The sequence below is a fragment of the Sturnira hondurensis genome, unplaced genomic scaffold, assembly GCF_014824575.4.
Source record: "Sturnira hondurensis isolate 20B ecotype Veracruz unplaced genomic scaffold, ASM1482457v3 Scaffold0003874, whole genome shotgun sequence".
Lineage (NCBI taxonomy): Eukaryota > Metazoa > Chordata > Mammalia > Chiroptera > Phyllostomidae > Sturnira > Sturnira hondurensis.
Genome location: NW_028076505.1, coordinates 2,150,279 through 2,178,252, shown reverse-complemented (window position 1 = coordinate 2,178,252; position 27,974 = coordinate 2,150,279). Strand labels below are relative to the sequence as shown.

The 27,974-nt window shown below is 48.6% G+C and overlaps 1 protein-coding gene across 1 annotated transcript in view; it reads right to left on the bottom strand.

Annotated features, from left to right (window-relative positions):
• Positions 1 to 27,557, bottom strand: part of MX1 (MX dynamin like GTPase 1) — a 28,319-nt gene extending 762 nt beyond the window's left edge. Inside the window, exons 1-13 of the mRNA XM_037042997.1 lie at positions 27,471 to 27,557; positions 26,429 to 26,553; positions 21,127 to 21,318; positions 19,987 to 20,124; positions 19,075 to 19,229; positions 18,280 to 18,418; positions 17,390 to 17,588; positions 14,968 to 15,046; positions 13,220 to 13,342; positions 12,700 to 12,841; positions 9,304 to 9,462; positions 6,704 to 6,780; positions 5,303 to 5,542 (exon numbers count right to left, since the gene is read on the bottom strand). Coding sequence (XP_036898892.1) covers positions 5,303 to 5,542; positions 6,704 to 6,780; positions 9,304 to 9,462; positions 12,700 to 12,841; positions 13,220 to 13,342; positions 14,968 to 15,046; positions 17,390 to 17,588; positions 18,280 to 18,418; positions 19,075 to 19,229; positions 19,987 to 20,124; positions 21,127 to 21,318; positions 26,429 to 26,531 — 1,746 coding nt within the window. The 5' untranslated portion in view covers positions 26,532 to 26,553; positions 27,471 to 27,557. The remainder of the gene's footprint in view (positions 1 to 5,302; positions 5,543 to 6,703; positions 6,781 to 9,303; positions 9,463 to 12,699; positions 12,842 to 13,219; positions 13,343 to 14,967; positions 15,047 to 17,389; positions 17,589 to 18,279; positions 18,419 to 19,074; positions 19,230 to 19,986; positions 20,125 to 21,126; positions 21,319 to 26,428; positions 26,554 to 27,470) is intronic.
• Positions 27,558 to 27,974: the final 417 nt, after the last annotated feature.

Sequence of the window (27,974 nt, the reverse complement as noted above, 5' to 3'; positions counted from 1 at the left end):
AGCTAAACTCCCACTGGCTTGGCCTTACGATTAAAGCATTATTTCTGATGGAAAAGGGTAAAATGTGCTCCAGAAAGGTAAATGGGTAGCGTCTGAAAACTACACTTTCCAATTATTTACAGCTCTGCCAAAAGACTTTTTTATCACTTAAAAAAATCAACACGGAGATTATTTAGCAGGAGAGAGGCTATGCTGTCCCAAGTCACAGAGAGGAGCCCTGTGAGTTCTGTGCAGGTTGAAAGGCAGTTTCAACCCTTCCTTCTCACCCCACAATCCACTGGTTAGTGAAAACTTTCTCTTTCCCAAGACAAGTGTTCTCTCAGAAAGCGAATATATACTCGCACTTAGCAAGCGTTATGACCTTTCTGTGCCTCAGTTTCCTTTCCATAAAATATTAGCTCCAGGCCTCACGGGATGATTAAAAGAGTTCAATGAGCTGAAAGATCAAAGTCTGGGAAGACACCAGGTATGGAATAAGCACTCAGTGGATTTAATCCAGAGGGTCAGCAAGACAGACAGGACACATATGCTACGTGTTCTAGAAGGGAAGTAAGCCAGGAGGGTGGCCTGTTCCCAAACTGAAATGGAAGAAAGAAGAGAAGGGACAGGCTGATAGGTGGCATTTAGGAGGGATATTGGGGGCCACAGGCATTGAAGTCTGATGTTGGAGAACAGACACAAGCCAAAAGGGGTGGTTAGTATCTGGATGACAAAGTCAGGCACCTGAAGTATCTTTCGAGACTTCTGGCACCAATATGGCTGCCAGAGTCATTTCCTCATTCTCCTGGAGGTCGGCCCAAACATCCAAGTTTGGGTGGAAGTGGGAGATAGGTACCATACAAGCCCTGATCCATGTGTAATAAGAACAGTGGCCATGTGGCAGAGCCACCTGGGAGGAGGGGACAGAGGAAAGGTGGAGAGGGAGCAGCATGTGTCAGATTCCCGAAGGGGGCCTAACCGGTGAGCAAGGCTGGAGGCAGAAGTTCCCCCTGGCTGGCACCAAGTTGCTGCCACACAGAGATTGTCCTGGATGGGCTGTGTCTGCACAAAACTCTCTTTGGTAGATGGGAAGACATTTTTAAGTGGTGAAAACCAGCTCCCTGGGACCTCTCCCCCATGCCCACAAGGGCACTGTGCACATCGCTGACCCAGGGAAGTCCAAGCCATCTAACGATGCATGTGCTGGAGGTAATGATGGCTCCACATGTGCCTGCCATGGACTCTGCAAATGCATTGACTCTCACTGCAAAGGGGAGGTGAGGCTGCAGGTGGACAGAAGATTGCTGATCAGCTGACAGCCAGACAGGGAGACGATCCTGGGTTATCTGGTGGATTCAACGCAAAGGAGGGAGGCAGACAGGAGAGTCAGAGGGTCCTGTGACTAGAGAGCAGGAGAGATGCCTACATTTTGGCTGTGAAGATGGAAGGGGGGCCATGAGGCAAGGAGAAAGGCCACCTCGAGAAGCTGGACCAGGCAGAGATACAGCGAGGGCCTCAAGAGGGCACACAGCCCTGCTCACACCTTGACCTGAGCTGGTGAGAGTCAAGCATAATGGGGAAGAGTGGCCGGCATTCCCATTAAAATCGGAGGCAAGACAAGGCCACCTATGAGTGTCACCATCGTTTCACGTTGCACAAAGCAACCCAAAAAGGCAAGAAAAGGAAGGTGGAGGTTCAGAAGTGGGAAGGGGAGGGAATTGTGAGCTCTCACCGACTGCAGGGGGCTGAGTGTTCACTGGCAAGACTCCCAGCTCCTACCACAGACAACAGGAGGGGTGGAATGATGGAAAGCACCTCCCCCGGCAGCAAATGAGTAAGAGTGGAAGGGAAGACTCATCCACAGGAGGGACAGAGCTGAGGACACATGCAGGAAGGAACTGCAGAGGCAGGCACAGTCTGCACGAGGACGATGCGCAACACATCTCTGAGCCCTTGGAAATGGGAAGATCCATGAAGGTCTCGGACGGGAAGACGGCCGGTCGCGAAGGCGTCCACTCTCGCTCTGCAGACCCATAAAGTGAGTGCAATCCTAGCGAGAATGCAAACACCCCTTTCTTCAGAAGCAACTGGATGAGTTCACTCTATAGTTTATATTAAAGCTGAAGCAAAGAAGAGCGGTGGGGAAATCTGCACAGAGGGGCAAGCGCAGGCCGCCTTGCGTCCACGTTCACAGCGGCACCATGCAGAGCGGCGCCAGGTTGGACCAGTGTGATGGGCACGGAGTGCAGAGACGAACGTGGGCCTTCCAGGCCCCGGACTGTGCGTCTACGTCACGAGGAAGGGAATTCTGACACACACTGGGACAGGCGGGAACCTTGAGAACATGACACTGAGTGAAGTAAGCCGGACTCTAAAGGACAAATGTTATAGGAAGTCCCTGGTGGGAAAATTCATGGGCTCAGAAGGTAGGATGGGGGGCGGGGAGAGGGGTGGGGAGTGACTGTTTCATGGGAACAAAGTTTCCGTTTGGGAAGATGAGGGAGTCTGGAGACGCCAGGGCGTGGCGGCTGGGTGTGTAGCCGTGTGAGCTAGCTGAATGCCACTGAACCACGTGCTGTGAAACAGTCCCAACAGCAAGGTTTACATGATGTCTGTTTGACCACAATATATGAAAAAGAAATTGGAGGCCACAGGGATCACTTAGTGGACTAGAGAATTCCACATCGTACAAAGACCTACTGATGTGTCATGTTGATGCTGACATATGAACAGCAAACAGAGAGAGCAGAATTCAGGATGTGGGAAAAGACCAACATGCTCAGTGAACAGGTGTATTATCCACTGGTGGGGACCATAGAGATTCTTCAGTGACAGTTCTGACTATTAGCCACCTGGAGCAAATCTCCTTCCTGACATCAAACAATTTCAAAGGGATCAAAGGTCTAAATATGGAAGTTGAAATGAGTTACTTGAAGAAAATACTTTGTCTAAAACTCAGAGAGACAAAGTCCTTTCAAAGTATGACAGAGAGCACAGAAGCCCAAAAAGAAATGACTTAAAATCCAACCCACAAATGTAGAAAACTTCAGCACGGTCTGAAACCACCATAATCTAAGTCAGAGGGCAAATGCCGAACTCACAGGGTTTGCATCACGACCTCCCAGGGGCTAACACCGCACTGTAGAAAGAGCCCTGACTAGCCCTGTCCTGGTGTGGCTCAGTGGGTGGGAGTGCTGCCCCCGCAAAGAGAAAGGTCACCAGTTTGATTCCCAGCTGGGGCACGTGCCTGGGCTTCGGGTTTGGTCCCGGTCAAGGCTGGCACAAGAAGCAGCCGATCAGTGTTTCTCTCCCTCTCTTTCTCCCTCCCTTTTCCTCTCTCTAAAAATAAATAAAAATTTAAAACATGAATCCTCTTTTAAAAAAAAGAAAGAAAAACTCCGACCGGATGGACATTTCACAGAACAGGAGACAGAAATGACTCCTATGCTATGGAAAGATGTATCTCATCGCCACAAGAGAGATGCAAATTGAAACTACAACGAGATGCCATTCCTCACCTATCCTGCTGTCCAAAATGCCCGACAGTTTCAGGAAAGACTAAGTCAGCAGGTGTGGGAAGAAACAGGCCTTTTACAGGTAACACTTATCGGTATAAAGCAGGTACGCTTCTTGCTGCAGCTGTGACGGTCACTTTCACGTCTCAGCGTGGCCAGGTGATAGTGCCCAAATGCTCGATCAAACACCACCCGAGGTGTTCTATGGAAATGCTTACCATCTACGGTCAGATGACTTTAATCAAGGGGGTTATCCTCGATAATGTGGGTGGGCCTCCTCCCATTCGCTGGAGGCTTTGCGAGCAAAATGGACATCCTGCTGGTAGACCGCAACCCGAACTCCTGCCAAGGAACCTCCAGCCTGCCCGCCCTGCCCGGTCCAGCCCGCCCCCACGCCCCGTCAGCCGGTGCCTGGAAATACAGCTCCTCATCGGCAGGGCTATCCCACTGGCTCTGTTGCTGTGGCGCAGCCCTGACTAACACACCAGGAACCTCCTTCTCCCTCCGGACACATGGTGCGTGAGCAAGACCCTTCACTGCAAAAGCCCCCGTGTCGGCAAAAGGCTGGAAACGCAACGCCTGTTAGTGGGGAGGTGGCTCAGCAGGCTGCCACCTCCAAAAAGCGGGAGACTCAGCCACCAGGAAAGAACAGGGCATCTGTCTCCACGGGAGCTGAAGTAGAACGATCTCGGAGGCATCGCACAGGAAGCGAGAGGCGGACTGGCACGCCCTGCTAACAGTGGTGTGGAAACAGTCTGCGCACATACACGTGCTGCACACACGTACACGTGCTGTACACACATGTCAGCCGTCCCGCAGAGGATATGGGGAAATTGGAGGACTACTTCTGTGGCCTCCAGGGAGGGGACAGGGCGGGCAGGAGGCGCACTTTGCACCGTCCCTCACTCTCGTCCTTGCATTGTGTGCGCACAGCACCTCCTCTAACAGGTTCTATGAGGCAGGTCAGAGGACAGGAGGTAAGCAAGCTCGGCTGTGCGGGAGGCCAAGGCGCACAGTGTCCTTCTGCCTTGGCCTCCACTGGCTTCACTCCCAAGTGCGCCCCCTGCCAGGGCTTGTGGGAAATGCAGTTCGACCCTTGGGACTCAGCCTCCTGGCTCAGTGCCTTGGAGCCTGGTCTCCCTCCTACAGCACGGCACCGACCGCCCTGGGAGCCCATTACGAACCCACCTCAGACCTTTGGCCCACCCCTGCGTTTCAGCAAGACCCCAGGAGGTCAAGTCTGAGAAGCACTGCCTTCGGCACAGGAAGAGCGGAATGATGGAGTCGCTGGGTGAAGCAAGAGAGTCCCTACTGGCTTTACCGGACCAGAGATTTACATGTCACGGTGGTTCTCAATAAGGTGTGCTCAGCTGAGCCCTGCAGCCTTCTGGAAACAGATCAGATGACCCTTCACAGGTCTGGAAATACAGAATAGCAAGCAAAGTGTGCGTCTCCGTGAGTAGCTTCCACGTGGCGAGCCGCCACTGTAACCCACCGCTGCGCCAAGGGACTTCTGCACACTCTCCCCACTGCATAGTCACTAGAAACCTAGGAGGAGGGACCACTGTACAGAGAAGAAAGCTGAGGCTCAGAGAGGGTAAGGAAGGTGGCCAGGGCCACACAGCCCACCAAGAGCAGATGTGAGCAGCTGGCTCTAAGGCAGGACTTTCCCTCATCATCTGAGGTAAGTGGTTTCTGTGAAGGCCACCAAAGAGCTGAGGGACAGAGCTGGCTAGTGGGCACCTTAAAGAGACAGTAAGACAGGAAATGAGGTGACAGCCACCTTCCTGAGGCATGTGCAGGCTCACCTGGTGGTAGGCCCACAGGTGTTGGTGGATTTCGTCGAGGAAGCTTTGGGAAGAGCTGTTTTCAGAAGGCACAAAGGCCAGTTTCTTTTTCTGTTGTTCTAATTCCTTCTCTCTGATCTTCTGCAGCCAAGTCCGATATTCTTGGTCTTGGCAGTAGACAATCTGCTCCATTTGGAACTGGAGTCGGATGGACTTCTCGGCCTCCTCCTCTTCTTTTACCTTAATGTCTTCGACGCTGGCCTGATGCACATGAGAAACACAACAGAATTTCCCTCGAGAAATGAATCATTGGGTCTTAGGAAAATAGGCCCTCTGCCAAGTCCACGGAAAGCAGGTTCTCCAACTCCAATAATAACGGCACACTGTTTGGGGGCAGTCTTCTGCACCCCACCCCGGCTTGTCTAAGATAGGGTTTCCACCCCGACGGAGGGTCACAGTCTCCCGAAGAGGCTGTGCCATTCACGTGACCAGACGCCTGGTCTCCAGAGCCTGGGAACTCATGGGCTGTTTCAAGGCCTGAGTGGGGCAGCTCCTTTCTGTCCTTTTTCGGGCTTTCTCGCTCGAGGAGGCGTGTGCCTCCATCAGAAAGCCAGCTCACTGGAGTACGATAAAGGGTGAATCTTTTTTTTGTTTCTGGGATTTAGAGAAACAGGCTGCCTAAAAGTCAGGGAGCTCTTTCACACAGAACACATCTGGAACCCCCCACCCAACCCCTGCAGACCTCGCAGCATGAGATGTGTCCTCACAGGTTTCTAAGGACGCCACGCACGCCGGCGATTTGCGGATGGGGAACTGGAGGTGCAGGCAGCCTCCCAGGCTGGCCCTGACCTTCAGCATGTGCAGGGCAGAGCCAGCCCACCCATCTGTGTGCGGTGCTAGGAAATGAATGTTCATGTTCTCCCAAAGCCATATATTAAAAGCCTAATTCCGATGTGCGGGTACCATATTCTGTCGTGTATAACACACACTTTTTAGCCCAAATTTTTGAGGGTAAAATAAGGGTGCATGGGCATATTGATTACATACCGTGGTATAGTGATCCTGTGTATAAGGTGCACAAAAACCACGGGTGAGCATTATACATGGCAAAATACGGTATTGGGGGTTGGGTGGCTTTGGAAGGCCTAGGTCCTGAGAATGGAGTCCTCACAATTCACGGGGTTCATGCCTTTATAAAAAGAGATGCCACAGGCCTGTCTCTGTCCCTCTCTGTGAGTCTTTTACTGCTTCTAATCAGACTTCACTGGTCATACAGTTCGTAAGATTCACTAATAAGCTTCATTATTTGATCCTCAAAGTATACAATAAAATTGCAATGCTCTTAACCCAAGAAATCTATTTTCTACGGTCAGGATTAATTATTATTATTATTATTTTTAAATAACAAATGGTCGGTTTTACCTTGCAGACTTTGAGGAGATTGAAAAATTCTTCATAATTTTTCTTGGTAACATTTGAGAAGGCAAGGTGGACTATTTCTGATGAAAGAAAGGCAAAAAAAGGTTTGGAGAATCATTCATCATCCTTACAAACCGCAGAAAGTAAGAGATGAAATGGCAGGGAGGAAGCGCCCTCCACCTGCCCCCCCCACCAACCTCCCCTGTGTTGCTCCTCTCCTGTCCCCCCTCCTGGAGGAAGGCGTACTTCTGGTAGCTCAAGGCCTCCCTAGAAGAATTTTAAAGCCAAATGTCCCCTGGCTCATTTGACAATTAAAAGTTTTCAGCCCGAGTATAAATAGTTGCAAAGAAGATCATTTCTAGTTAAGTTATAAATGTATCAATATTTTGTAGTGAAACCTTACATGGCTCTTTTAACTTTATCAATGGGCTCAAAATGTCTACATTATCTATCTGAAAAGAAATACATGAACAAGCCCTTAAATCAGAGTATTTCCATTATTTTTACTTTTGAAAACTGTATTTCCATTGGACTTTCTCGAAGAATTTTATCCTAAGATGATGTACAGTATCTTTATGCTTGAAAATCTTGTACTGACCTCACAGCTTATCTTTCTAACAGAAGTTTACACACACACACACATTTTGAAGTTGCTTTTGTGACCGTAAGGCTCTCTGCTGTGTGTTTTCTTCGGGAATGGATAAAGAGAGCACCACCGGTCAACACAACACAGTGTCGGGTTTTGGCATATAATTATCAAGCCAAAAGGTCAAACTTTATTAGAAATACATCTTTTAATGAGCCATCATGAGGCCCTGACCGGTGTGCCTCAGTTGCTTGGGGAACTGCCCCCCAAATTGAAAAGTCACCAGTTCTATTCCCAGTGAGGGCACGTGCATAGGTTGTGGACTCAGTCCCCCCTCCAGGGGCATATGAGAGGCAACCCACAGAAGCTTCTCTCCCACATCGATGTTTCTCTCCCTCTCTGTCTCCCTCCCTTCCCCTCTCTCCAAAAATAAAGAGTTATTTTTTAAATGAGCCATTATGAGGCCATCCCCCAGTAACGCATGAAGGATTATTACTTATTGCTAAAATGAGGCAGGCAAAGCCCGCATGTGGTAGTATCAGGAGTGGACAAAGAGAAGAGATTTGGTAACGCCCCATAAGCTGAGGAGCAAAGCACGTGAAAAAGAGGGTAATCGGCACCATAAACACTGCATTTGTCCTCATGGGCTGCTGACAGTGTCCTATCTACACATGACAGAGGTAAGACCACCCAAAGAAGACTCCGAAGAATGAGAGATTTCAAACCAACAGAGTTCTCTGAGACTGCACAGTGGCCACAGCAAGTGAACAGGGCGGAGGTGTTGCGTCCTAAGAAATACACATTTGGTTTTTGTCCCTGGTTCCTGACACAGAACTCCCAGATTCCCTTAGGATTTCCTGGGGGATAAGAGCATTTCTCGTTCTAACGAGGGGACTCTGGGTGGCCCGGCATAGCTTCAGGATGGGGGATGGAAGCGAGGAAGAGCAAGCGTTGATCAGAAGCCGGGAACTTTCAGCCCAGCCTTCCTCCCCTCTCCAGCCCCTGGGCAGATGGGCAGGCAGGAGGGATGAAGACTGAGTTAACCACTGATTATGCCTACGAGATCACTGACCGTACCTCCATAAAAACTCTTACGTCACAGGGTTCGAAAAGCATCTAGGTTAGTGACACAAATACATGCCAAGAGGGCTGTGGCCACCAACTGCATGGGACCTGGACCTGGGACACCTCCAGGCCTTGCCCTAGGTGTCTGTCTCACCTGCTTTCCCTGTAATGGATCCTTTATGATACATCAGTAAAGGCAAGAAAAGTGTGGTCCTGAGTTCTGTGAGCTGTTCCAGCCAAGTACTGACCCTGGGGAGAGCACGGGAACTCCAACTGATAGAGGACAGACGACCGCCTCCAGAAGTGGGGCGGGCGGTCCTGGGGGACAGAGACCTTAGGCTGTGGGTTCTGTGCTGACTCTGGGGAGTTAGTGCCAGAGCTGAGGTGAATTGTTGAATACCCAGGTGATGTCTGGGGAATTAGACAGCTGGTTGGGTTTGGGAAAAATCATATAAACAGAGCCACTTAAAAATGGAGAAACTGCCTCCCGTTCTTATGCCTCTGTGTCGAACAGGAATGTTAAAACAGGCAAAGTAACCTTTGGACTGGGCCTAGGCCAACATTGTGTCTGTCCTAAGGGCTGTTTGCAGGGACAGCAAGAAAGCAGATGACGATGACAGCACTGGAAACGCAAAACTGTGGTTTCGAACTGGCGTCAGGCCGTTATGTCACCCGCCCCGATAGCAACACCTTCCTTCTGTGGCTGTAGCTGTCCCCCCTCACTTCTCCTCAATACCCTTGGCCTTTGCCTCCTAATCAGAACACTATTTGGGCCTCCGCTTGAATCAATGTTTCCAGAATAGCTATTCTTAAAATTGGAACTCAAAAAAAAGAATGTTGCCTCTCACTTTGGCTTTTTACTTTTAGGTTCATAGGCTCTTGGCATTGGAAGACACCCCAGGGGAGAGCTCCGAAGGCTGACGCTGTCCTGAAAGTGACAGCGAGCACTCACTGGTTACGGTGTGCAACATGTCCAAAGCTGGCTCTTCCAGGGTTTTCAGCTGCTGTCTTACAAGGTTCTCAAATGTCTTGTAATTCACAAAGCCTGGCAGCTCTCTTCCACGATGCCGATTTTCAAACTCTATGATCTTGTTTACAATTTTCTCATAACCTATCATCAGGCAGAAGAGATCTGAATTATTTTACAAAAATAACGTGGCATTTTTTTTCTAGACACAATACCATTCTGGACTTTCTGGAAGCACAGGGGAGCAAGGGAAAGCATCAACGCTGATCTGCAAATCCAAAAATACCGAGGGTTGCGATAAAGAAACAGATCTCAACATACTTTTCCTTCTTTACCTTGAGCCTGCAAGGGCACAGCCAGGGTGTGATGCCAGAAAGCAGTGCATGCAGACAAATCTGAAAAAGGTACTCGAGTATGAAGTTTCATTAATCCAGTGTGATTTTTACCACAGCGATTGTATCATAATAGAATATTAGGACCTGCAGTTCCTTTAAAAGGTAGGATTGGCCCCTGCCAGTGTGGCTCAGTTGGCTGGACATCGTCCCACCCACCCAGAGGATGCCGGTTCGATTCCTGGATCAGCACATCTGCCCAGGTTGCGAGTTTGGTCCCCCGTCAGACACGTGTGGAAGGGAACGGGTCGATGTTTCTCTCTCGCACCAATGTGTCTCTCCCTCCCCACCCCTCCTTCTAAAAAATTTTTAAAATTTGCTTTAAAGTAGGATTGACCACGAATACCATCTGGAATCAGCTACACATCATTCCTTCATGTGCTTCATCTGAGTAGGAAGTATTTATAGATCAAAGGGGTAACGGAGGACCTGGGCCCTTAACTTCACATTAATGGGATACGATATCACTGTTTACTAGATAAAAACCACTTCATGTTTTCTTTCTACTTTTGAAATTCTTTTTCCTCTCAATGCACTAGATTGTGGAGAACAACACCCCCATAGGGGAACTATTCAGCAGGGTGCTGGGTCCTCTTTTTGAAGAACTCACCAGGGATGGCAACCTGGGTACCCTTTCTTGGTCAGGAGATATTTTCTCATCAAAAAAAAAAAAAAGTAAACTGAGCTGTAATTTCTGTATTACAAAATACACCCGATCAGAATGCACCATCCGGTGGCATTTCGCATGGTCGCGGGCACGCAATCACTGCCTCTCTCTGATCCTCAACAATTTCCATCGTCCCCAGAACCCTGTCCTCCCCAGCAGGTGCCCCCACTGCCCACCTCAGCCCCTGGGAACCATAGCCCCCCTTTCTGCCTCTGCAGACCTGCCTACTCTGCTCATTTCCTGTGGGCGGAATCCCACAGGCAACATGTGGCTTTCTGCTCTCACTCTTCTTTCACTTAGCACGCGTCTTCAAGCTTCATCCATGTTGTGGCCTGTGTGAGGACTTCATGCCTCTCTCTGGCTCAGGAACATGCCACTGTATAGTGTTACAGTGCTACCGGGAGAAGACGCCAAGGAGGGAGGCGTCAGGAGGACCTAACCCTGACTACACCTTGATCTTGAACTCCTAACCTCCAGCATGGGAAGACAAGACATTTCTGTTGCTGAACAAGACAACCGTACATTGCGACAGCAGCCCTCGCAGACTAATACATACGGGTATGCCCTATTTTCCTTATCCAGTCATCAGTTGATGGCCATTCCAGTGGTTTCTGCTTTTTGGGCTCTTATGAGTAATGCTGCCCAGATGAGGCATACACAAATTTTATGCGAACGTGTTTTCATTCTCTTGTGCCTACACCCACTAGTGAAACTGCCGGCCCACATGCCTTGTGAGGAACTGCCACCGCGTTTCTCAGAGTGACTGTACCACCGGCGTCCCCTCCAGCACCGCAGGGGTGTTCTCCTCCCGCCACGCTCTTGCCGACACTGCTCATCGGTCTTTCTGACGACAGCCGTCCCCACACACGTGAGACGGGTTCTCATTTTGGGTCGGGACTACATCTCTCTGATGGCTAATGACACTGAACTTCTTTTCATGTACTTATAGGCCACCTGCATAAAAATATTTTATTTTTGGAGAAACGCCTATTCCAATCCTTTGTCCATCTTTAAATCAGATTATTTTGTTCTTTATATATTTTGGATACTAGAGCCTGATCAGATCTATGATTTGCAACTATCCCCTCCCATCCCATGGGTTACCTAAAAACACAAAACAAATTTTAATTTTGAGGAAGTCCAATTGATCGACTTTTCCCTTTGCTGCTCTTGCTTCAGGCAGCCTCTAACAAACCATTGCCTTGTCCAAGATCACGAAGATTTAGCCCTGTGCCCTTCTGAGTTTTACAGTTTCGGCACTTCGATTTCAGTTGTTGATCCATTTTGAGTTAATTTTTGTACAGGGGGTGAGTTAGGGGTCCAAGTTCTCTTGCTGGTGGATATTCAGTGATTTGGAACTGATACTTGGCTAGGAGGAATTTAGCATTAGAAAAAAAAGAGCTGTGTCCTCAGGCTGCACACCATAAACACCAGTGCCCTAACACGGAACGCGGTGGCCGAGCAGCCCACGAGGGGTGGGCCGGAGCCGAGCTCTGTGTTCCTCCTCGAAATGGGGAAAGAAGGTCTTTTCTTCGCGTGAGAAAGCACACAGAGGTTCAATCCTCTGCCCCGCCGATGGCAAGTGACCACCCCAGAGAGGAGCTTCCCTGTCTTTCTCCACCAGGCGGACTGGTACCCATCCAGTCCCGCCCTCCGCCCTTCTGCCGAGGAACAAATGGACTCAAAGATGGGGCCCAGAGTTATGGGAAAAACTGTGCGACACATTTTCCCACGAACGTCACTCAAAACCAAGAACTGTCCAGCTGAACCTCTGCTTGGCTGAAATGAATTATGGAACCCCACCATTTTGCTTGAATACAAGTACAATGACTAAACGTTTCCTTTGGCTGCCATAGCTTTCTCATTGGCCCACACAGGAATTTCTTTAGGTTTCTTGAAATGTTAAAAAGTAAATTTCAGACCACATTTTCTGTCTTTTTCAAACTCTTGAGGATTTAATGATGCAAGGGCAGTCCCCAGTACATTTTTTTTTATTGCTGTGATTGTAAAGTCCACTAAGGTACAGGTCCCACTTCAAGGACTTGGCCAGTTAATAACCAAGATCCACCTGGGTCATTTCACCATTTGCAATGCAAAGAGCATGACACATGGACCATGAAGACCCACTGATTCTTCTAGAAGCCTCTATCAAGGTCCTCTGAAATAGATGCTCGCTGGCTCAAGTTCCGTGATGTGGAACAGAGCAAGCGAGGCCCTCCGTCACTAACTCCTCATGCCCACCGCCCTTACCAGCTGCACCCCTGCCTCCCCCGCCCCCCACCAGCCCAACATGCCAGATTGGCGGTGGCACCTTGCACTCACCCTTTTTGAAACTGGAATGAACTATGATGCTCCAATTGTAAAACTCACTCCGGACTTTGTTGAACATCCGAGTGTCGTCCTCCTCCACGAATTCCTCCCCATCTATTAAAGTGCGGATGTCCTCATTAAATGCTTGAATTTTCTGTGAAGAAGAAATGTAAGTGGAGCTAATATAAGCGTTGAGGGAGGCTGGAGGTCGTATGTGTGCTGAGGATGGGTGAGTCATTCTTTGCCGCCTCGGGACCACCATGCGGCAATGGGAAAGGAGAGGCTTGGCCACCAGACCACCCCACTCTCCACGTTTCGCCTTTGGGATCGTGGGTGAGTAGCATGATGAAGAATCAAAGGGCAATGTGACCATCCACCCTCTACACCCCACGCCACCCTGCCCTCTGTCCATCAACCCCGGCCCCCTTCTGCTGCACAGTGGGCAGGAGAAGAAAGAAGTGCACAGGGCACCCGGCTCCTATCATACATTCCATGCGTGATCCTCCGACGCGATGCGATGAGCAGTACTCACTTCAATCAGAAAGATCACTTTTTCACTTTCCTCTTCCGGTATGTCCATTCCACACTTCTGTAAGTCCTCCATGACTTTCTGCTGTTTCTCCTTTATTTGCTTTTCTAACTGGGGCAGAGATTTCTGAAGAAGACAGACACAAGATATTGGAAATACATGAATATGAACAGGGAATGAAAAGAAGGTCCCAGGCCTCCTTCTGAAGGTGCAGGGCAGCTGAGCAGTACATTTGACCTCCTGGCTTCCTCTAGAAAGATCTTCCAGAAGGAGGGAGGGCACCGTTACCCCCACCCCAGGCCTGCCCGCTCTCCTGCTCCCGGGCCAGGAGCTGCAGAGCCTCGCTGAGAAGACCACCCCACACGGACCCCGGGTCCTGTGAAAGTGATGTGAGGAACAACTTCTCTGACCAACTAACATGAGTGCTGCAGGGAGGTCAGGGAGAGCCGCCTGCCTAGCAGGTCCTGAAAAGTGGCAGTTACAACAATTTGAGATTCGGCAACTTACGTGTGGTCTGGAGAGGAAAAGTTATCAGGGACTTCTGACCCTAGTGATATGGTTGATTACACGTCCTGGCTCTGCCTTTAACTGCAAACATCTAAAAAAACACTGGCTCGTATGGCACAAGTACCCCTTTCAACGTGTCGGTCAGCTGGCAGGTGTGTAACAGACACTCGGAAGCCACAGCCAGGCGACAGTGAGCGCCCATGAATGCAAGAGGAAAGCCAGGTTTGGCCTCCAGGGCATTTGTAGGGGAGCAAACTTGAGCTCCCCATTCAGAGGAATGGACTAGGTGCTGAGTTAGAGGAGAAATCCCCGTGGGCTTCCTCTGGGCAGGAATCCAGTGAGCGAGCACCTTGTCTCTACATGAAGCTGGGACCCTGACAGCTGGGTTCTCATGGTAAGGTAGGCACAACCCTACCCACGAGCCTGCCCTGGGGGGCTGCATGCAACGCCGGAACTCTGGGGCCATGCGGAGGGGAAAAGAAAATCTCCACTGAGAAGCCAGCCCTCAAACAGGTCGGCTGCCCAAATTCACACTTGCTGAATGGTCCCCCAAACCTCAAGCTAAAAAGCTAAAGCAATTCCAGCTGGAAGCCCCTCCAGGTGTCTGGAGAAGCAAACACTGTCTCTCCCTGAAGACACTCTATTTGAATGCAAGCTTTTCCATAAATATCCACAGGCCAAGTTCCGAGAGCCCACAGCCCAAAGTCCGGCCCAAGTCAGTGTGGGCGATGGCCAGCAGAGCCCAGAACACCGGGATTCTGATACTGGACTCATGAAGGTCAAAAGACAATAGAAGTATGTGCAAAGACATATTTTAAAAGAAATGCAAGTATAAACAAGCAAGAGACTGTCCAGACAGATTGGAAAAGAACCAGAAAAGTTTACGATATGAAATACAATCAACACAATTATCAAGACATGAGGGTGGTGGTCGGTGATGAGAAAGGAAGAGGTAGTACAGAGCTGAGAAGACTCTGATTTTTAATTTGGCCAAGTGGATCCAGTCTATCAGCATCCCACCCAATGTGTAGTCTCTGAGAAGCCCCCCCACCCCCACTCAACCTGGGCCCTCTCTAGACATGGAGGATTTCAGGCTGCACCCCAGACCCATTGCACCGGGGCCTGGGGCTGCACAAAGATCCTCAGGAACCGCCTGTGCGCACCGACATCCCAGCCGTCACCGTGGTTCTGCTGTGTGTGGGTAGGAACCTACCCAGAGAACAGACAGCTCTCTGCGCACTTACACTGATGTGTTCGGTGAGCTCCACGGTCAGTCGTTCCGCTAGGCAGGGCACTGTGGCTCTTCCCTCCGTGAGCAGATCCCTGTGGGAGGAGACAACGTGCATGTCCGTCCTGGTGCAGCCGCAAGACGCCAGTCAGCTTCGTGTTGCCGGGGAGACCACAGCGACCCCACTGACTTGCACCCAGGCGGAATGTCCGGCAGCTGGAGCCCCGTTGGCGTTCAGGATTGGATTGTACAGAACTACGACTGCGTTTTGGTAAACCTGGATCATTCAAAAATGGCATAGAGTGTCCCCTTCCAGCTGATACATCAAGTGTGTCTTAACAAAAATACAATCCCCTGTTAGAAGTTTTCATCACGCGCACACACACCCTCCTGTGTGTAGCACCGGTATTGGGTGGGCCAAACGTTCACTTGGTTTTTCTGTGCGATGGCTCTAGCAGCGCTCAGTCATCTCTCACCTCATTTGACACAGTTTTGTTAGACTGTCTTGTGACAGCTGTAAGATCAGCGTGCATTTAAAAAAACATCAAAATTGGTGAATTTTTGTGCTGTGTATGGTGGTGGAGGTGTGACTGATCGAATGTGTCCAAAGTGGTTTGTGAAGTTTCTTGGTAGCCTTGAAATTTTGGACAAATAATTCTTTGCTGTGGCGCTGTCTCATGCATGGGAAGATGTTCAGCAGTGCCCCTGGCCTCTACCCACTAGAAGCCAATAGCAGAAGATGGCTGGCACACTCAAAATATCCAAATCAATAAAGTTAGTGGTGAAAATAAAAAAAATGTCTTTTATTTTACAGAAAAAAATGAAATCGGACTTTTTGGCCAACCCAATATATATATATATATATATATAATGCACATACTAATATGCATTATATATGTATAATGCATATTAGTATAGGGCTTCATAAAAATATACTTGACCCATATTTTCCTAGGTGTGTGGAAGAAAACTGAACCTGGGACACAGTCTTCCGCGAGAGGAGAGCTGAAGCAAACCAAGGCTGCTTGGAGGAAGGAAGCCGACCCCTCCTCTCGCCCCATGCGGACCTGTGTGCCCCGGGTGCGTTATGACAGGGCTCTGCCACTGTAAAGAACTCTTTAGGGTAAAAGGCAGGGAAACCGTGGGCTGGCTGTGTTGTGAGATCACACGCAAACCCGAGTTTCCCTTTTCCATGCCTGACAACTTGTCTAGTGATTAGAAAATTCAGATCACTCAGAATTGACCATTTTAACTGTTGTTAAGTGCACAGAGCAGGCGTACTAAGCCCATTCACATTGGTGGGCAACCATCCCCACCATCCATCTCCAGAACTGTCCATTTTCCCAAACTGAAACCCTCTCCCTATTGAACACTAACCTCCCACCCCCAGGCCCTGGCGTCCACCCTTCTATCCTGTCCCTGTGAATGCGATCATTCCAGGGGCCTTACAGAAATCACCCAGTACTGCCTTTTTTGTGACCGGCTTATTTCACTCAGCATAATGTCCTCACCGTTCGTCCATGCCGTAGCAGGTGTCCGAACGTCCATCCTGTTTTAACGCTAATGTTCGAGCAGACGGATAGACCACATTTGGTTTATCCACCAATGGACACATAGGTTGTTTGACTTTCCAGCTTTTGTGAATTGTACTGCTGTGCCCAGTGGTGGACAAGGACAAGTTTACACACCGGTCTACCCTGAACAAGGCCTCTCCACAGGCTTCCGGGAGAACTGACTATAATGATGTCAACAACATGTGAATGATGTCCACCTGCTACACATGTGTGCACATAAAGGCCTCAGCACCCCGCAAACACCTTTTCATTGATGTCTTCCTGGCCCGGCACCCACTGCAGCGCCTTGCAGACACTGCTGGCAGGCTCCGGGCTGCAGGGGAGGAGCCAGGCTCTGCCTTTCCCGCCAACTGCACCTCCTCTGGATTTTCAATTGAACCGATTTACCCGTCTTTCCCTTTTTTTTGAAAAAAAATTGCCTTTGGAATTACGGTTAGAAAGATCTTTATCCTGGGATTCTAAATTCTAAGGTTTGATTGATGTTTACTTTGGTATAACGTGTTAAGTAAGGGCATGCCTTTATTTCTCCCCTAAATATTAAAATTTTTTCCATGCCACCGATGAATAATCAAACTGACATAGCCCATGGGTTTGAAATGCCAAATTGATCACTCATCACCATACTATTTACGCCACTGTAATGAGCTGATTCTTTAAATTTGAATTTTTAAAAGTTATTTTTTTTTGCCCTGAATGCGAATTCCTCCAGTATTCTTCCAGGCAAACCCCACAGTCATTGTCAAGGAACAAACACACTCACTCCCCCCCGCCCAGCTACCTGCTTTCGGAAAGTGGCAGTCTTCCCTGGGGAGGACGGAGGTCCTTAGTCTGGGTGGGACCTCGGGGAAACAGAGTCTGTCGTACCTGTACTGCGGGTGTTCCTGGAAGAAGGCCTTCTCGTTGCACAGAGCCTGGGCCAGGCTCATCCTGTCCTGGATGTCCTGCTGACCCCGGCACTTGACAATCATGTAACCCTTCTTCAGGTGGCAGACGAGGTTTCGCGCCACGTCTACTATCTTGTCTTCGGCGCCTTTGTCCACCAGGTCGGGCTTGGTCAGGATTCCTGTGAACCAGGGCTGTTCCGTTAGAGCACACTCACAGCTTCACTGGCGTGAGAGGTGGACAGCTCACTCCCCTGGGGGAGAAGAGTCTCGGGACCGTGCTTGCCCCCCAGCCTTGCTTGAGGGCAGGCAACGGGGCCTGTAGAACCCAGACACAAGGTGCAGAACTCCATCTTCCTCACCTGATACTCTGTCCCTGTTAAACACCAACTCCCCATTTCCCCCCTGCCAATCAGCCCCTGGCACTCACCATTCTGTTCTCTGTCTCTATAAATCTGACTCCTCTAGGGACCTAATATACCTGGTATTTGTCCTTTTGTATCTGCTTATTTCACTTGGCAAAATGTCTTCAAAGTTATCCATGTTGTGGCATGTGTCACAATGTCCTTCCGTTTTTTCCACCTCAAATCCATGAACTGACATAATGACTTTCTGTTTCTGATCCACTCCCTGAGCTCAGCTGTTTTTTTAAGCAGGTAGACAAGCGTTATGAGCCAACCTGTGGCCAACAAGGGTCCATCTGACCCATATCACCTAGTCTCAGTGGGCACCAAACTAGACATCTTAGCGGTTCTCAGCTGCTAGGGGAGTCCCTCCACCCTGCATGTGTGCCAACAAACGCCCATTTGGATTCAAGGGACACATTTTCCATATCAGATCACCCAGCATTTTCAGGTTCTTCTCTCTTCTCACCTATGGTCCTGTCTCCCTCGGGGTCCACCTCCTGAGCCATGCTCAGCGCCTCTGTGGTGACGATGTCCACATTGCAGGGCACCACCACCAGGTTGATGGTCTCTTGCCTCTGGATGTACTTCCTGATGAGCCTCTTGATCTGTACAAAAAAATGAGAGGGTGTGAGAGTTAAGATGGGTGCTAACCTTGAACTTGCTTCAGGCCCTTGGAGTCACAGGGGTATTTGCCTCCCACCCCAAATGAGCCCACAACACAAGCCTGGTGGCGCTTTCTGAGCCAGAGTTATGAAGAACTCAGTTCTTTGTGAGAGAAAGAACTCTGAAGTCAGGAGAAACCAAGGTTTTCACTCATTAACCATCTTCTAAAACCTCAAATCTGATGCTTACAATGAAAAATGAGATGCCACAGGAATTGATTCTTCCCTAAATCATTTACCCACAAGATGAGAGTCATTGATATGGAAATATCATTATATTGTTTCTAATCCTCTGTCTTCCTGCCTAAGACCTTCCCTAACACTTGCCAGTAGCTTTGCCACAAAATGTGACTACAGCCAAAAATGAGTCACTGTGCAAACACGAAATGTATAAAACACATCTAGTTTTGCCTCACTCTCTCCGGAGAAGCCTCCACCGGACTTGATGGAGGAAATGGTAACATCATGGGCTCCAGATTCCTCACTCACCTGTCCTAATATCCACCCCTCAGCGTCAGCCTGGAAAGCACTGTTGTGCTCATCTAATGTGGCCTCCCTTCCCCTCAAGACCAAGGTCAGGATGGAGCCTGAGGTTTCACCTGATGTCCGATGTCAGCTGGCTGGTTGCCCATAGCCACCCTGGTGATGCCAGGAAGATCTATCAGGGTCAGATCTGGGACGTGCGGGGAGCTGACTTCCAGACTGATCAGCTCATGACTGATCCCCACACCTTCCCCGGCAATGACATTCTGGGCTAAAGAAGAGGAAAAAAAGAGAAACCTAGAGCTTAGGATGAAAGTTACTCATTAAAGTGAAACCGCTGAAAGCAACACCTACCAGCCACTTTTGTACCTTCCCAAAATGACTGAAAATTATGTGACATGCTAGGAAGGAATTAGAACCCAAAAGGAAAAGTTACCTATCCACCTCAATCACACTTAGCAGCACCTAACTGTGTCACTCCTTTGTCTATATCGACCTCAGGTGTGATTTCTCCCTTTGGATGTTTCAAATTGATCAGATGATCTCTGTGGTTCGCTTTTGCTGAGACCTGCCACAAGTCAGTGGACACAAGGATTCTGTAAACACATGTGCTGCTGGGGAGGAGGCCCACCCCGGTTCCTCTCCATCAGGTCTCTGGAATGGAGAAGGCCTTGAATAAAAAAAAAAGACTCCATGTTTGGAGACAAGCTTTAAATGTTAAAATTCCTATTATCCTGACATTCTTTGTATGTAAGTTATTCACCTAACTTACATACAAAGCAGTATATTACTGAGGTCAGATTCTGTCCCAAAGCGCTGTTCTTAATGAGGAAAAAGTAGAGAAAACACAAGGGACCTAGGGCCCGATGTACAACGAGGGGGAGAGGGAGAAAAAAGGAAGGGAGGACTGGTTCCCAAGGGTGCACAGCAAGCCCAGAAAGGAGAGAGTGGCAGGCAGACCCTGCCCACAGCCCATGGTCTGACCTGACATCTAACTAGGTGGGGATGAATGGACACAGGATACTCACACTTGTTGATTTCCTTCTCTACCTCTGAAGGATCTGAAAGGTTAATCTCAATATCCTTGTAACTGATTTTGCCTGTCCACTTCTCTTCATCCTTAAGATTTTTCAGCTTCAGCACCAGGGGGCATCTTGTCACAATACCTAGGAGACCACGTGCACATCAGTTCCATACTCTGCTCATAAAGGTCCTCCGTGGTGGCCTCGGACCAGTGCATCGCAAAGTCTTACGCAGTCTGGGAGAGCAGGCACACTGCACACGTCCCTCTCATCAGAGCAAGCCTGATGTCTGGGGAGGCCTCCGGAATATGCACTTCGAACACGCATGCGTGCTGATTTTGGGCTCCCGAATGCATGAAAGCCGCCATTTTAGACTTCTCACTTCATCCCGGCGTTGTCCTGAGCCAGCAGCTCAGGTAGGAAACAGCAACGCCAGCCAACGGCCTCCATCGTCCCCCAGTAGAAACGCAACTCCCACCAGGCCACCTTACCGGAAACTCCTCCCAAATCTCACCCATCTTCCACCTCTAGAGCATGTCAAGACCCATCTTAGGTGTGTCTGTGTCCTCTGAGCCCTCACTGATAGCCTTGGCCTTGTAGCTCAAACAGCACCACTGACCAGAACACCAATCTTTCCCTCCCAGACAGAGGGTCAGCTCTTGGGAGGGGCCCGGGAAAGATGCACAGAGCTCTGGGCTGGGGACCCACGTGCATTTATTGGAGACCTTCCACACACTGCAGGTTACACAAAAACGTGTAGGGAGTGCTAAGGACCTAATTGGGTCCCCTCAACATTTACGTGCTGAAACCTCGACCTCCAATGTGACTGTATTTGGAGAGGGCCCTCTTTTAAAGAGGTGATTAAGGTCAAATAAGGTCAAAGGGTGGGGCCCGAACCAATATGACTGGCACGCTTATAGAAAAGAGAAAGAGACACCATCCATGAGAAAAGGCCCCAGGAGGACTCAGAAGACAGTTATCTACATGAGGAGAGCAGCCTCGGGAGAGAGGAAGCCTGCTGACACCTTGATCTTGAGCTGCCAGCCTCCGGAAAGGGGAGAAACAAGTTTCTGTTGCCTGAGCCCCCGACCTGTGCTCGAGTGTTACGGGAGCTGGAGCTGACGGATGGGGAGGGCGTGTGCTCACCACTGCCTCTGGGGAGGGCGACACCCGACAGGGCCTCCAGCACGGAGCTCTTGCCCGAGCTCTGGTCCCCGATGACGGCGATGGCGGGCAGGGCCAGGTCCTGCTCCACGCCCAGGGCCCGCAGGGAGTCCACGAGGTCGATGCAGGGACGCACCTTCTCCTCGTACTGGCTGCACAGGTGGTGCTCGAGCTTTTGGAGAAAGCAGAGTCAAGAGAATGTCGTCACGACGTGCAGGTCCCATGGCATCAAAGATGGACAATGCCCACTGGCCTAATACACAGGTCATTTGGGCCACCAAAGACAGTGGGAAAGAAAAGGAAAAAGATTGAAGAAGTAATAGATAAAAAATTGAAGAAATAATAGATAAAAATTGCCCAAACTTCATGGAAACCATGAACCCAAAGATCCAAGAAACTCAATGAATAAGAAATATAAAGTAAATGACATCAGTCTAGTCAAATTGTTCAAAACCAGCGACACTGAGTAAACGTTTAAAGCAGCCAGAGAATGGCGCGTTGTGCACAGAGGGGCAGAGATTTCAGCCGATTTCTCCTCAGAAGTGATGCAGGTGAGCAGATAGTGGAGCAGCACTTTCAAAGTACCGACTATACCTTTTAAAAACGAGGCCGAAATAAAGACTTTTTCAGACATACCAAAGGTGAACAAATCCATCATCGCCGGAGCTGTGCCACAGGGCATGTTAAATTCCCCCCAGCGGAAGGAAAATGGCAATGAATGGTAATCTGCGTCTACACGGAGGAGTCTGCACCAGAAAAGGCAACTACTGCACTTTTTAAGTTACTGGAGCATATTTAAAAGATATCTGACTGTTGAACAAAAATAACAAGGTATGGCGGGAATTCTGGTATTGGTTAAGTTAAAACCCATGACAGAAATAGCACGAGGGCTGGGAGGGCAGACACGAAAGCCTGCCGTCATAAGGCTCTTATATCAAACACGAAGGAGTATAGTATTCCTTGAAGGTGCGCTCGGTCGGTTAACGATGCTTAATATAAACAGTAAGATAGTTCTTAGTGTTTATATTTAATAAGCCAACAAAGAAGATAAAATGAAATCATAAAAAATATTTGATTAATTCAAAGGAAGGTAGAAAAAGAAGAAGTGAAGAACAGAAATGGTAAATAGAAAACAAATAGCAAAATGACCTTCTGAAACCTGATGATTAACATTAACAATCACAATAAATATAAACGGTCTCAATGCTGCTAGACCAGTTCAAATGACGTTGAGATGGAAGAACAAAGTCGGAGGGCTAAATTACCACATTTCAGTAATTGTTATAAAGCTTCAGTAACCCAGCCAATGTGATAACTGGTATAAAAATGGAGAAAGAAGTCAACAGAACAGACACCTATTCCAGAAATAAACTGACACACGTGTGAATTGACAATAGAGCAAGGGCGACACAGTGGACAAAGGATAAACTCTTCAACAAAGGGGATCATGAATATCTAATTATCAACGTGCAAAAAAAAAAAAGAACATGTCTACACAAGGCGGGACCTAAAAAACCGCAGAATTTGCTTATAAAAATGTGTATTTATTCTTACATTGTTAAACCTCAGTCACCTCCAAATACCCTCCAGGTGATGCAATACACGTGTTGAGATATTTTTTCCACCACTCAAAACTTTTGAACTTGTTGATTTTGATGCCTTTTAGTACTTCTGCCTTTTTTTGTTTCACCTCTTCCATACTGGCAAAATGTTTCCCTTTGAGTACTTTTTTCATCCAGGGAAACAATACAAAAAGTCACTAGGGGCGAGAGCCGGTGAATGGGAGGGTGAAGCGTGGAGGTCATGCTGCTTCTGGTCAAAAACTGTTGAACAGTCAGCAAGGTGTGGGCAGGTGCGCTCATAAATCACACATCATGGAGTGAGCAAACACATTGAAAGAGTCTTCCAAAAAAATTCACTGAAGCCAAACGCAGCCTCTCACAACAACACGAGCTGGTCCACTGATACAGATGGGTTCCTAGAACACTCCCCTAGGGAAGGAAGCCAGTCCTACAAGGGGCCTGCCCTCCAGAAGATAATTCTGTTTTATCTTTTGGGGTCCCCTCATATATCATGCCATATACAAAAATTAAATCACAGCGGACCATAAACCTCGTGGCAAAACTTAAGACTACATAACCTGTAGAGGAGACCACAGGAGGAAACCTCCGCGACTGTGGGTTAGGCTATGGTTTCTCAAGTATGTTTCCAAAAGCAGAATCAATCAAAGAACCAACCGATAAATCAGACGTCATCAAAAGGAAAAGATCAGATGCTCAAAGGAGGCTGTTAAAGGAATGAAGAGTCGCCCTGGCTGGTGTAGCTCAGTGGATTGAGCACAGGACTGTGAACCAGAGGATTGCAGTTCGATTCCCAGTCAGGGCACATGCCTGGGTTGCAGGCCAGTTCCCTGCAGGCCAGCTCCCAGCAGGGGACGCACAAAAGGCAACCATACATTGATGTCTCTCTCCCTCTCTCCTTCCCCTCTAAAGATAAATAAATAAATAAAATTAAAAAAAAAAAGGAATGAAGAGTCAAACCACAGTGTGTGAGAAAGTGTTTGCAAAGCCCGTGTCCAACAAAGGACTCGCATCAGAATGCACGAAGAACTCTCAAAATGCACCAGTAAGAAAACAACCTAAGAAGAAAATGAGATAATAGTTTCTTTTTACCTTTTCCTTTTTAAGTCCTATTTTGTATATGCTTTATAATATACACAAATTTTACTACAATATTTCCTTCACATCATGGTGAGAAGATACATTTACTTTGGGCCAGACAAGTGTTTGTGGTGTGGGGGGAGGGGCGGCTATCCCGTATATTGTAAGAGATGTAGCAGAATCCCTGGCTTCTAGTCACTATTTCCCATGAGTTGTGACAACCACAATGTCTCCAGACGCTGCTGCACGTTCCAAGAGACAGAGCTGCCTTGGGCTGAAACCACCACCTTACCGAGTGCATGAGTTCAAAACTTCACCGGTGGGGAATACTGACCAAGTTCAGGGGGAGGCAAGGACTCTCTCAACCCACCTAGAAGGGGGCTCCCTTGAGTCCTGCCCTCAGCCTGCTGCTAAGCCAGTTCATCCAGAATCCCTTAACTTCTATATCTAACCAGCTCCTCCCCCAGCCCTTCCATCCTAACCACATTTCTCGCTCCTCCTCTCACTGTGCCCGCTGGCTAAAAACCCCAGTTGTCAATCTCTCTCCCCTTTGGCCATACTCTTGAATAAAATCTCCCTTGTAGTTTTTTTTTTTTTTAACAAGGTGAAATTTTCTCTCTTAACAACACTTGAGAAAGGCGAGGAGCACACCGCCACAGGGGAAGCCCCCGGTGGCCGTGCCAGGAGACTGGGTGTGTTTCTGTATCTGTGAGTGGCCTCAGGATCAGGCCCCCTTCTAGGCTCTTTTTGCTTTCCTTTCTTTTATCTTCCATTCACAGAGTGTATAAAAGATGAATAATTAGCAAACACGCATTGCCAACCACCCGGGTTAAGAGAAGACATATTCCCAGTACTTAAGACACTCACTCTGCACACTGCTCCCCAGTCACTTTCCTCCTGTTACCCCTCCACCCTCCTCCTCCCCAGGGGTCCTTTTACCCTGAGGCTTGTGATAACTGCATATTTGCTCTTCATAGTTGTACTACCTATCTGTCTTTCCCTAAACAACACATTGCTTATTGTCATCTGCTTTATATAAATGGAATCATATTGCACATTTCTTCTATGACTTGATCCATTGGTTCATCACTGTTTTTTAGTCTCTGAATGCCTGGGAATCTAGTTCATTCATTTTGCACTGCTATATAGAATTCTGCTGCATACGCATACCACCATCTCTATACGCACCCCATCACTCATGGTATCTGCGTTGGTTCTGGGTTTTGCTTATAAACAAAGCTGTCAGGAGCAAGGCTAACAGTTTTGTTTATAAGAGTCTGTGCGAGAGTTTGCCTAGTGCAGGGTGTCAAACTCATTTTCACCGCGGGCCACATTAGCCTCGAGGTTACCTCCAAAGGGACTGAAATAATTTCAGGACTGTATAAATGTAACTACTCCTTAACTGTGAAGGAGCTGAGATTCCATTCGGCCCTTTGAAGGCAACCACAAGGCTGATGTGGCCCCTGGTGAAAGTGAGTTTGACTCCCCTGGCCTAGTGGTTCTCAACCTGAAGCGCAAAGTGGAATCATCGGCGGGGGCTGGTTGTAAAAACCCCACTCGGGGAGTTTCTAGCTCTCTGGGTCTAGGGGAGGAGCAGATGGGGCGGGGCATGGGGGCAGGGGCGTGTGTGATCGTTTGCATTCAAACATCTGCCCTCCCAGGTGAGGCGGGACACTGCTGGTCTGGGGACCACACTTGGAGAACCAAGGCCTCCACCTAGAAGTAGAGTGGCCAGGTCGCAAGACACCCTCTGTTCCACCAGCCCGGAGAAGGGAAAGCCCCTTCCAAGCAAGTGGGTGTGAGCTGTGTGAATTCTGACTGCCACACGCACTCACTGTCAGTTTCAGCCAGGCCGGGAACAGTTACGTTAGGGACGGGGAGAGATGGGTGGGCTGTTTATTTTTCCTATGTCCTTCAACATGGTTTTAAATATTACTTAAAATACGGGTAACACTGATTATGAAAAGAAGTTAACTTGCATGAAGCTGGTGATCCATGGCTTTAAAACATGTTAACAGCAAGAAAAGAAGCTTTTCCTAAGTGGCCAGACCACCCGCACTCACTCCTTTCAGTAGCTGCGTGAAGTAAACCCTGTTACCATGCCTTCCAGAAAATGGAAGCCTGGCCTTTTAAAGGGAGGGCCAACTCGAAGGTCACACAGCTGCAGGTGTCAGTGTTGGGACAACATGTAGGCCGGGTTCATTCCAGAAGCCACCTTTGGTTCCCAAGGAAAATATGCCTTCATTCTAGGAAGAGGAGACACCACGTGGCTACCCCGTGCGGGAAAGTCATAACGACACCTTAGAGGGTTGCAGCAGAGACCAAACCTGGCGTGGATACACAGTAACACAGGGCTCCCTGGGCCCAAAGGCCCAGGCAAATTCCTACGTGAGCCACTCAGCATCTTGCCTGGTTTCCCTGGCCGAAACCGCACCTCACCCAGCATCTGACCTCCCCTGGCAGAAAGGTCTGCATCTGGTTCCAAGAAGAGCTCCCGGTCCTGCTCAGGGGAGACGTGAGGGAGCAGGCCCCTCCGGCCGGAGTGACAGTGCTGGGCACAAGGGCAGCCCCGAGACGGACGCAGTTCACATCTACACAGAGAGGGATTTTCAGGCAGCAACTTACTGTGTCCCGATTTTTCTTTGGCTCATCAGCATTTTTATTTGATTGCTCACGATTGGATGTAGAAGAATTGGGATTTCCGGTTTGCAGGCCAGAACGAACCATCTTCTTCCTTTATCAGTTCAGCTTAAAACGAAGCAGAGCAGAGCAGGAGAACACCAGTCAGAAGCCAGGAGAACGCAACCACGGAACCAGGCCCCCCACCACTCTTCACTGACTGGGCAGGAAAACCAACAACTGGTGGGAGGGCCCCAAGGAAGCAAAGGTCAGATGGAGACCAAGGCCGCGCTGCTGCAGCTCCGTGGTCGTCGTGCACGTGCTTCCAGACTCGAGAGATTTTTTAAAAGATTTTATTTATTTATTTTTAGAGAGGGGGAAAGGAGGGAGAAGCAGAAGGAGAGACACATCGATCAGTTGCCTCCCATACGAACTCGGACTGGGGATCGTACCTGCTGCCCAGCCACGCGCCCTGACCCAGTACCACCCCGAGATACTGGCTCAGCCACAGGGGTCGGGCCCCAAAGGTTTTTTTCAAACTAGGTATTTCCTGTCATAATTTTAGGTTAAAACATAAAATGTTTTTTTCATCATGAATGTAGATAGTGCCAAGGAACAAAATTTGTGATGCATTTTTAAAATTTACATTTGGAGGTAAAAGTATTATAGAACATATTCTTATGTAGCCAGAAGAATCTAATTACAGTAATTTGATAGGCAAACCTACAATTTAAAAAAAATATATGAACCCCGAGTCATTTTTCCTGTCCTTTTGATCCTTGATTTTTATCTTTGGTCCATTTCTCCCACATACGTGTATTTTATTCTTACTCATTTCCTTTCTGAAAGCATTTAATTGACCACTTTATCATACTTACCTGCATGCGACCTCTATGCATGTATTTGAAATTGATGTGAAAAATTTTCTGGGACCACAAGTCTCTAAATATCAAATATTACACATCTAGTAATCTTGGATAAGAGTAAGTAAAACATTTCTCCTTTGATTTGAAATAAATCTTATAAAAATATAAAGCACATACTTACCCCCAATACCCCTTCCTTTTTCCTTGGTGCTGCAACGTTGGCAAGTTGGGCAGAAACGCAGAGCTTTCCTCCTACACTTCCTTGAAATACAAATTAGACCAAAACCTGGGCAAATAAACGAGAGTATTCATCCAGGTGCATTCCCACAGCCTCCCATGGTGCAAATGCAGACGGGACACAGGGGACCTCCTCTGAGGACAGTTCACGGCTCCTGGAATCCTTTTAGGAAATCTTGACTATTTTAAATCTAAGACAGGTGTGTAAGGCACAGAACCTTGCTGTGCATTTTCTGCTCAAATCCACAATTATTTTCCGATGCTCTTGGGGCTTCTTTTCACTGGATTCTCCCCCCCCCAGAGCTATGCTGTCTTTTTCAATGTGTGCAGTTCAGAGGTCAAAGGTACAAATAAATAAATGGCAAGGGTAAAAAAATGGGCGGGGGGAGGGAGCCAGGGATGCACTCCTTTTCTTGTAAAGGGAGAGCATGGTGCTCTTGAAAGGCGA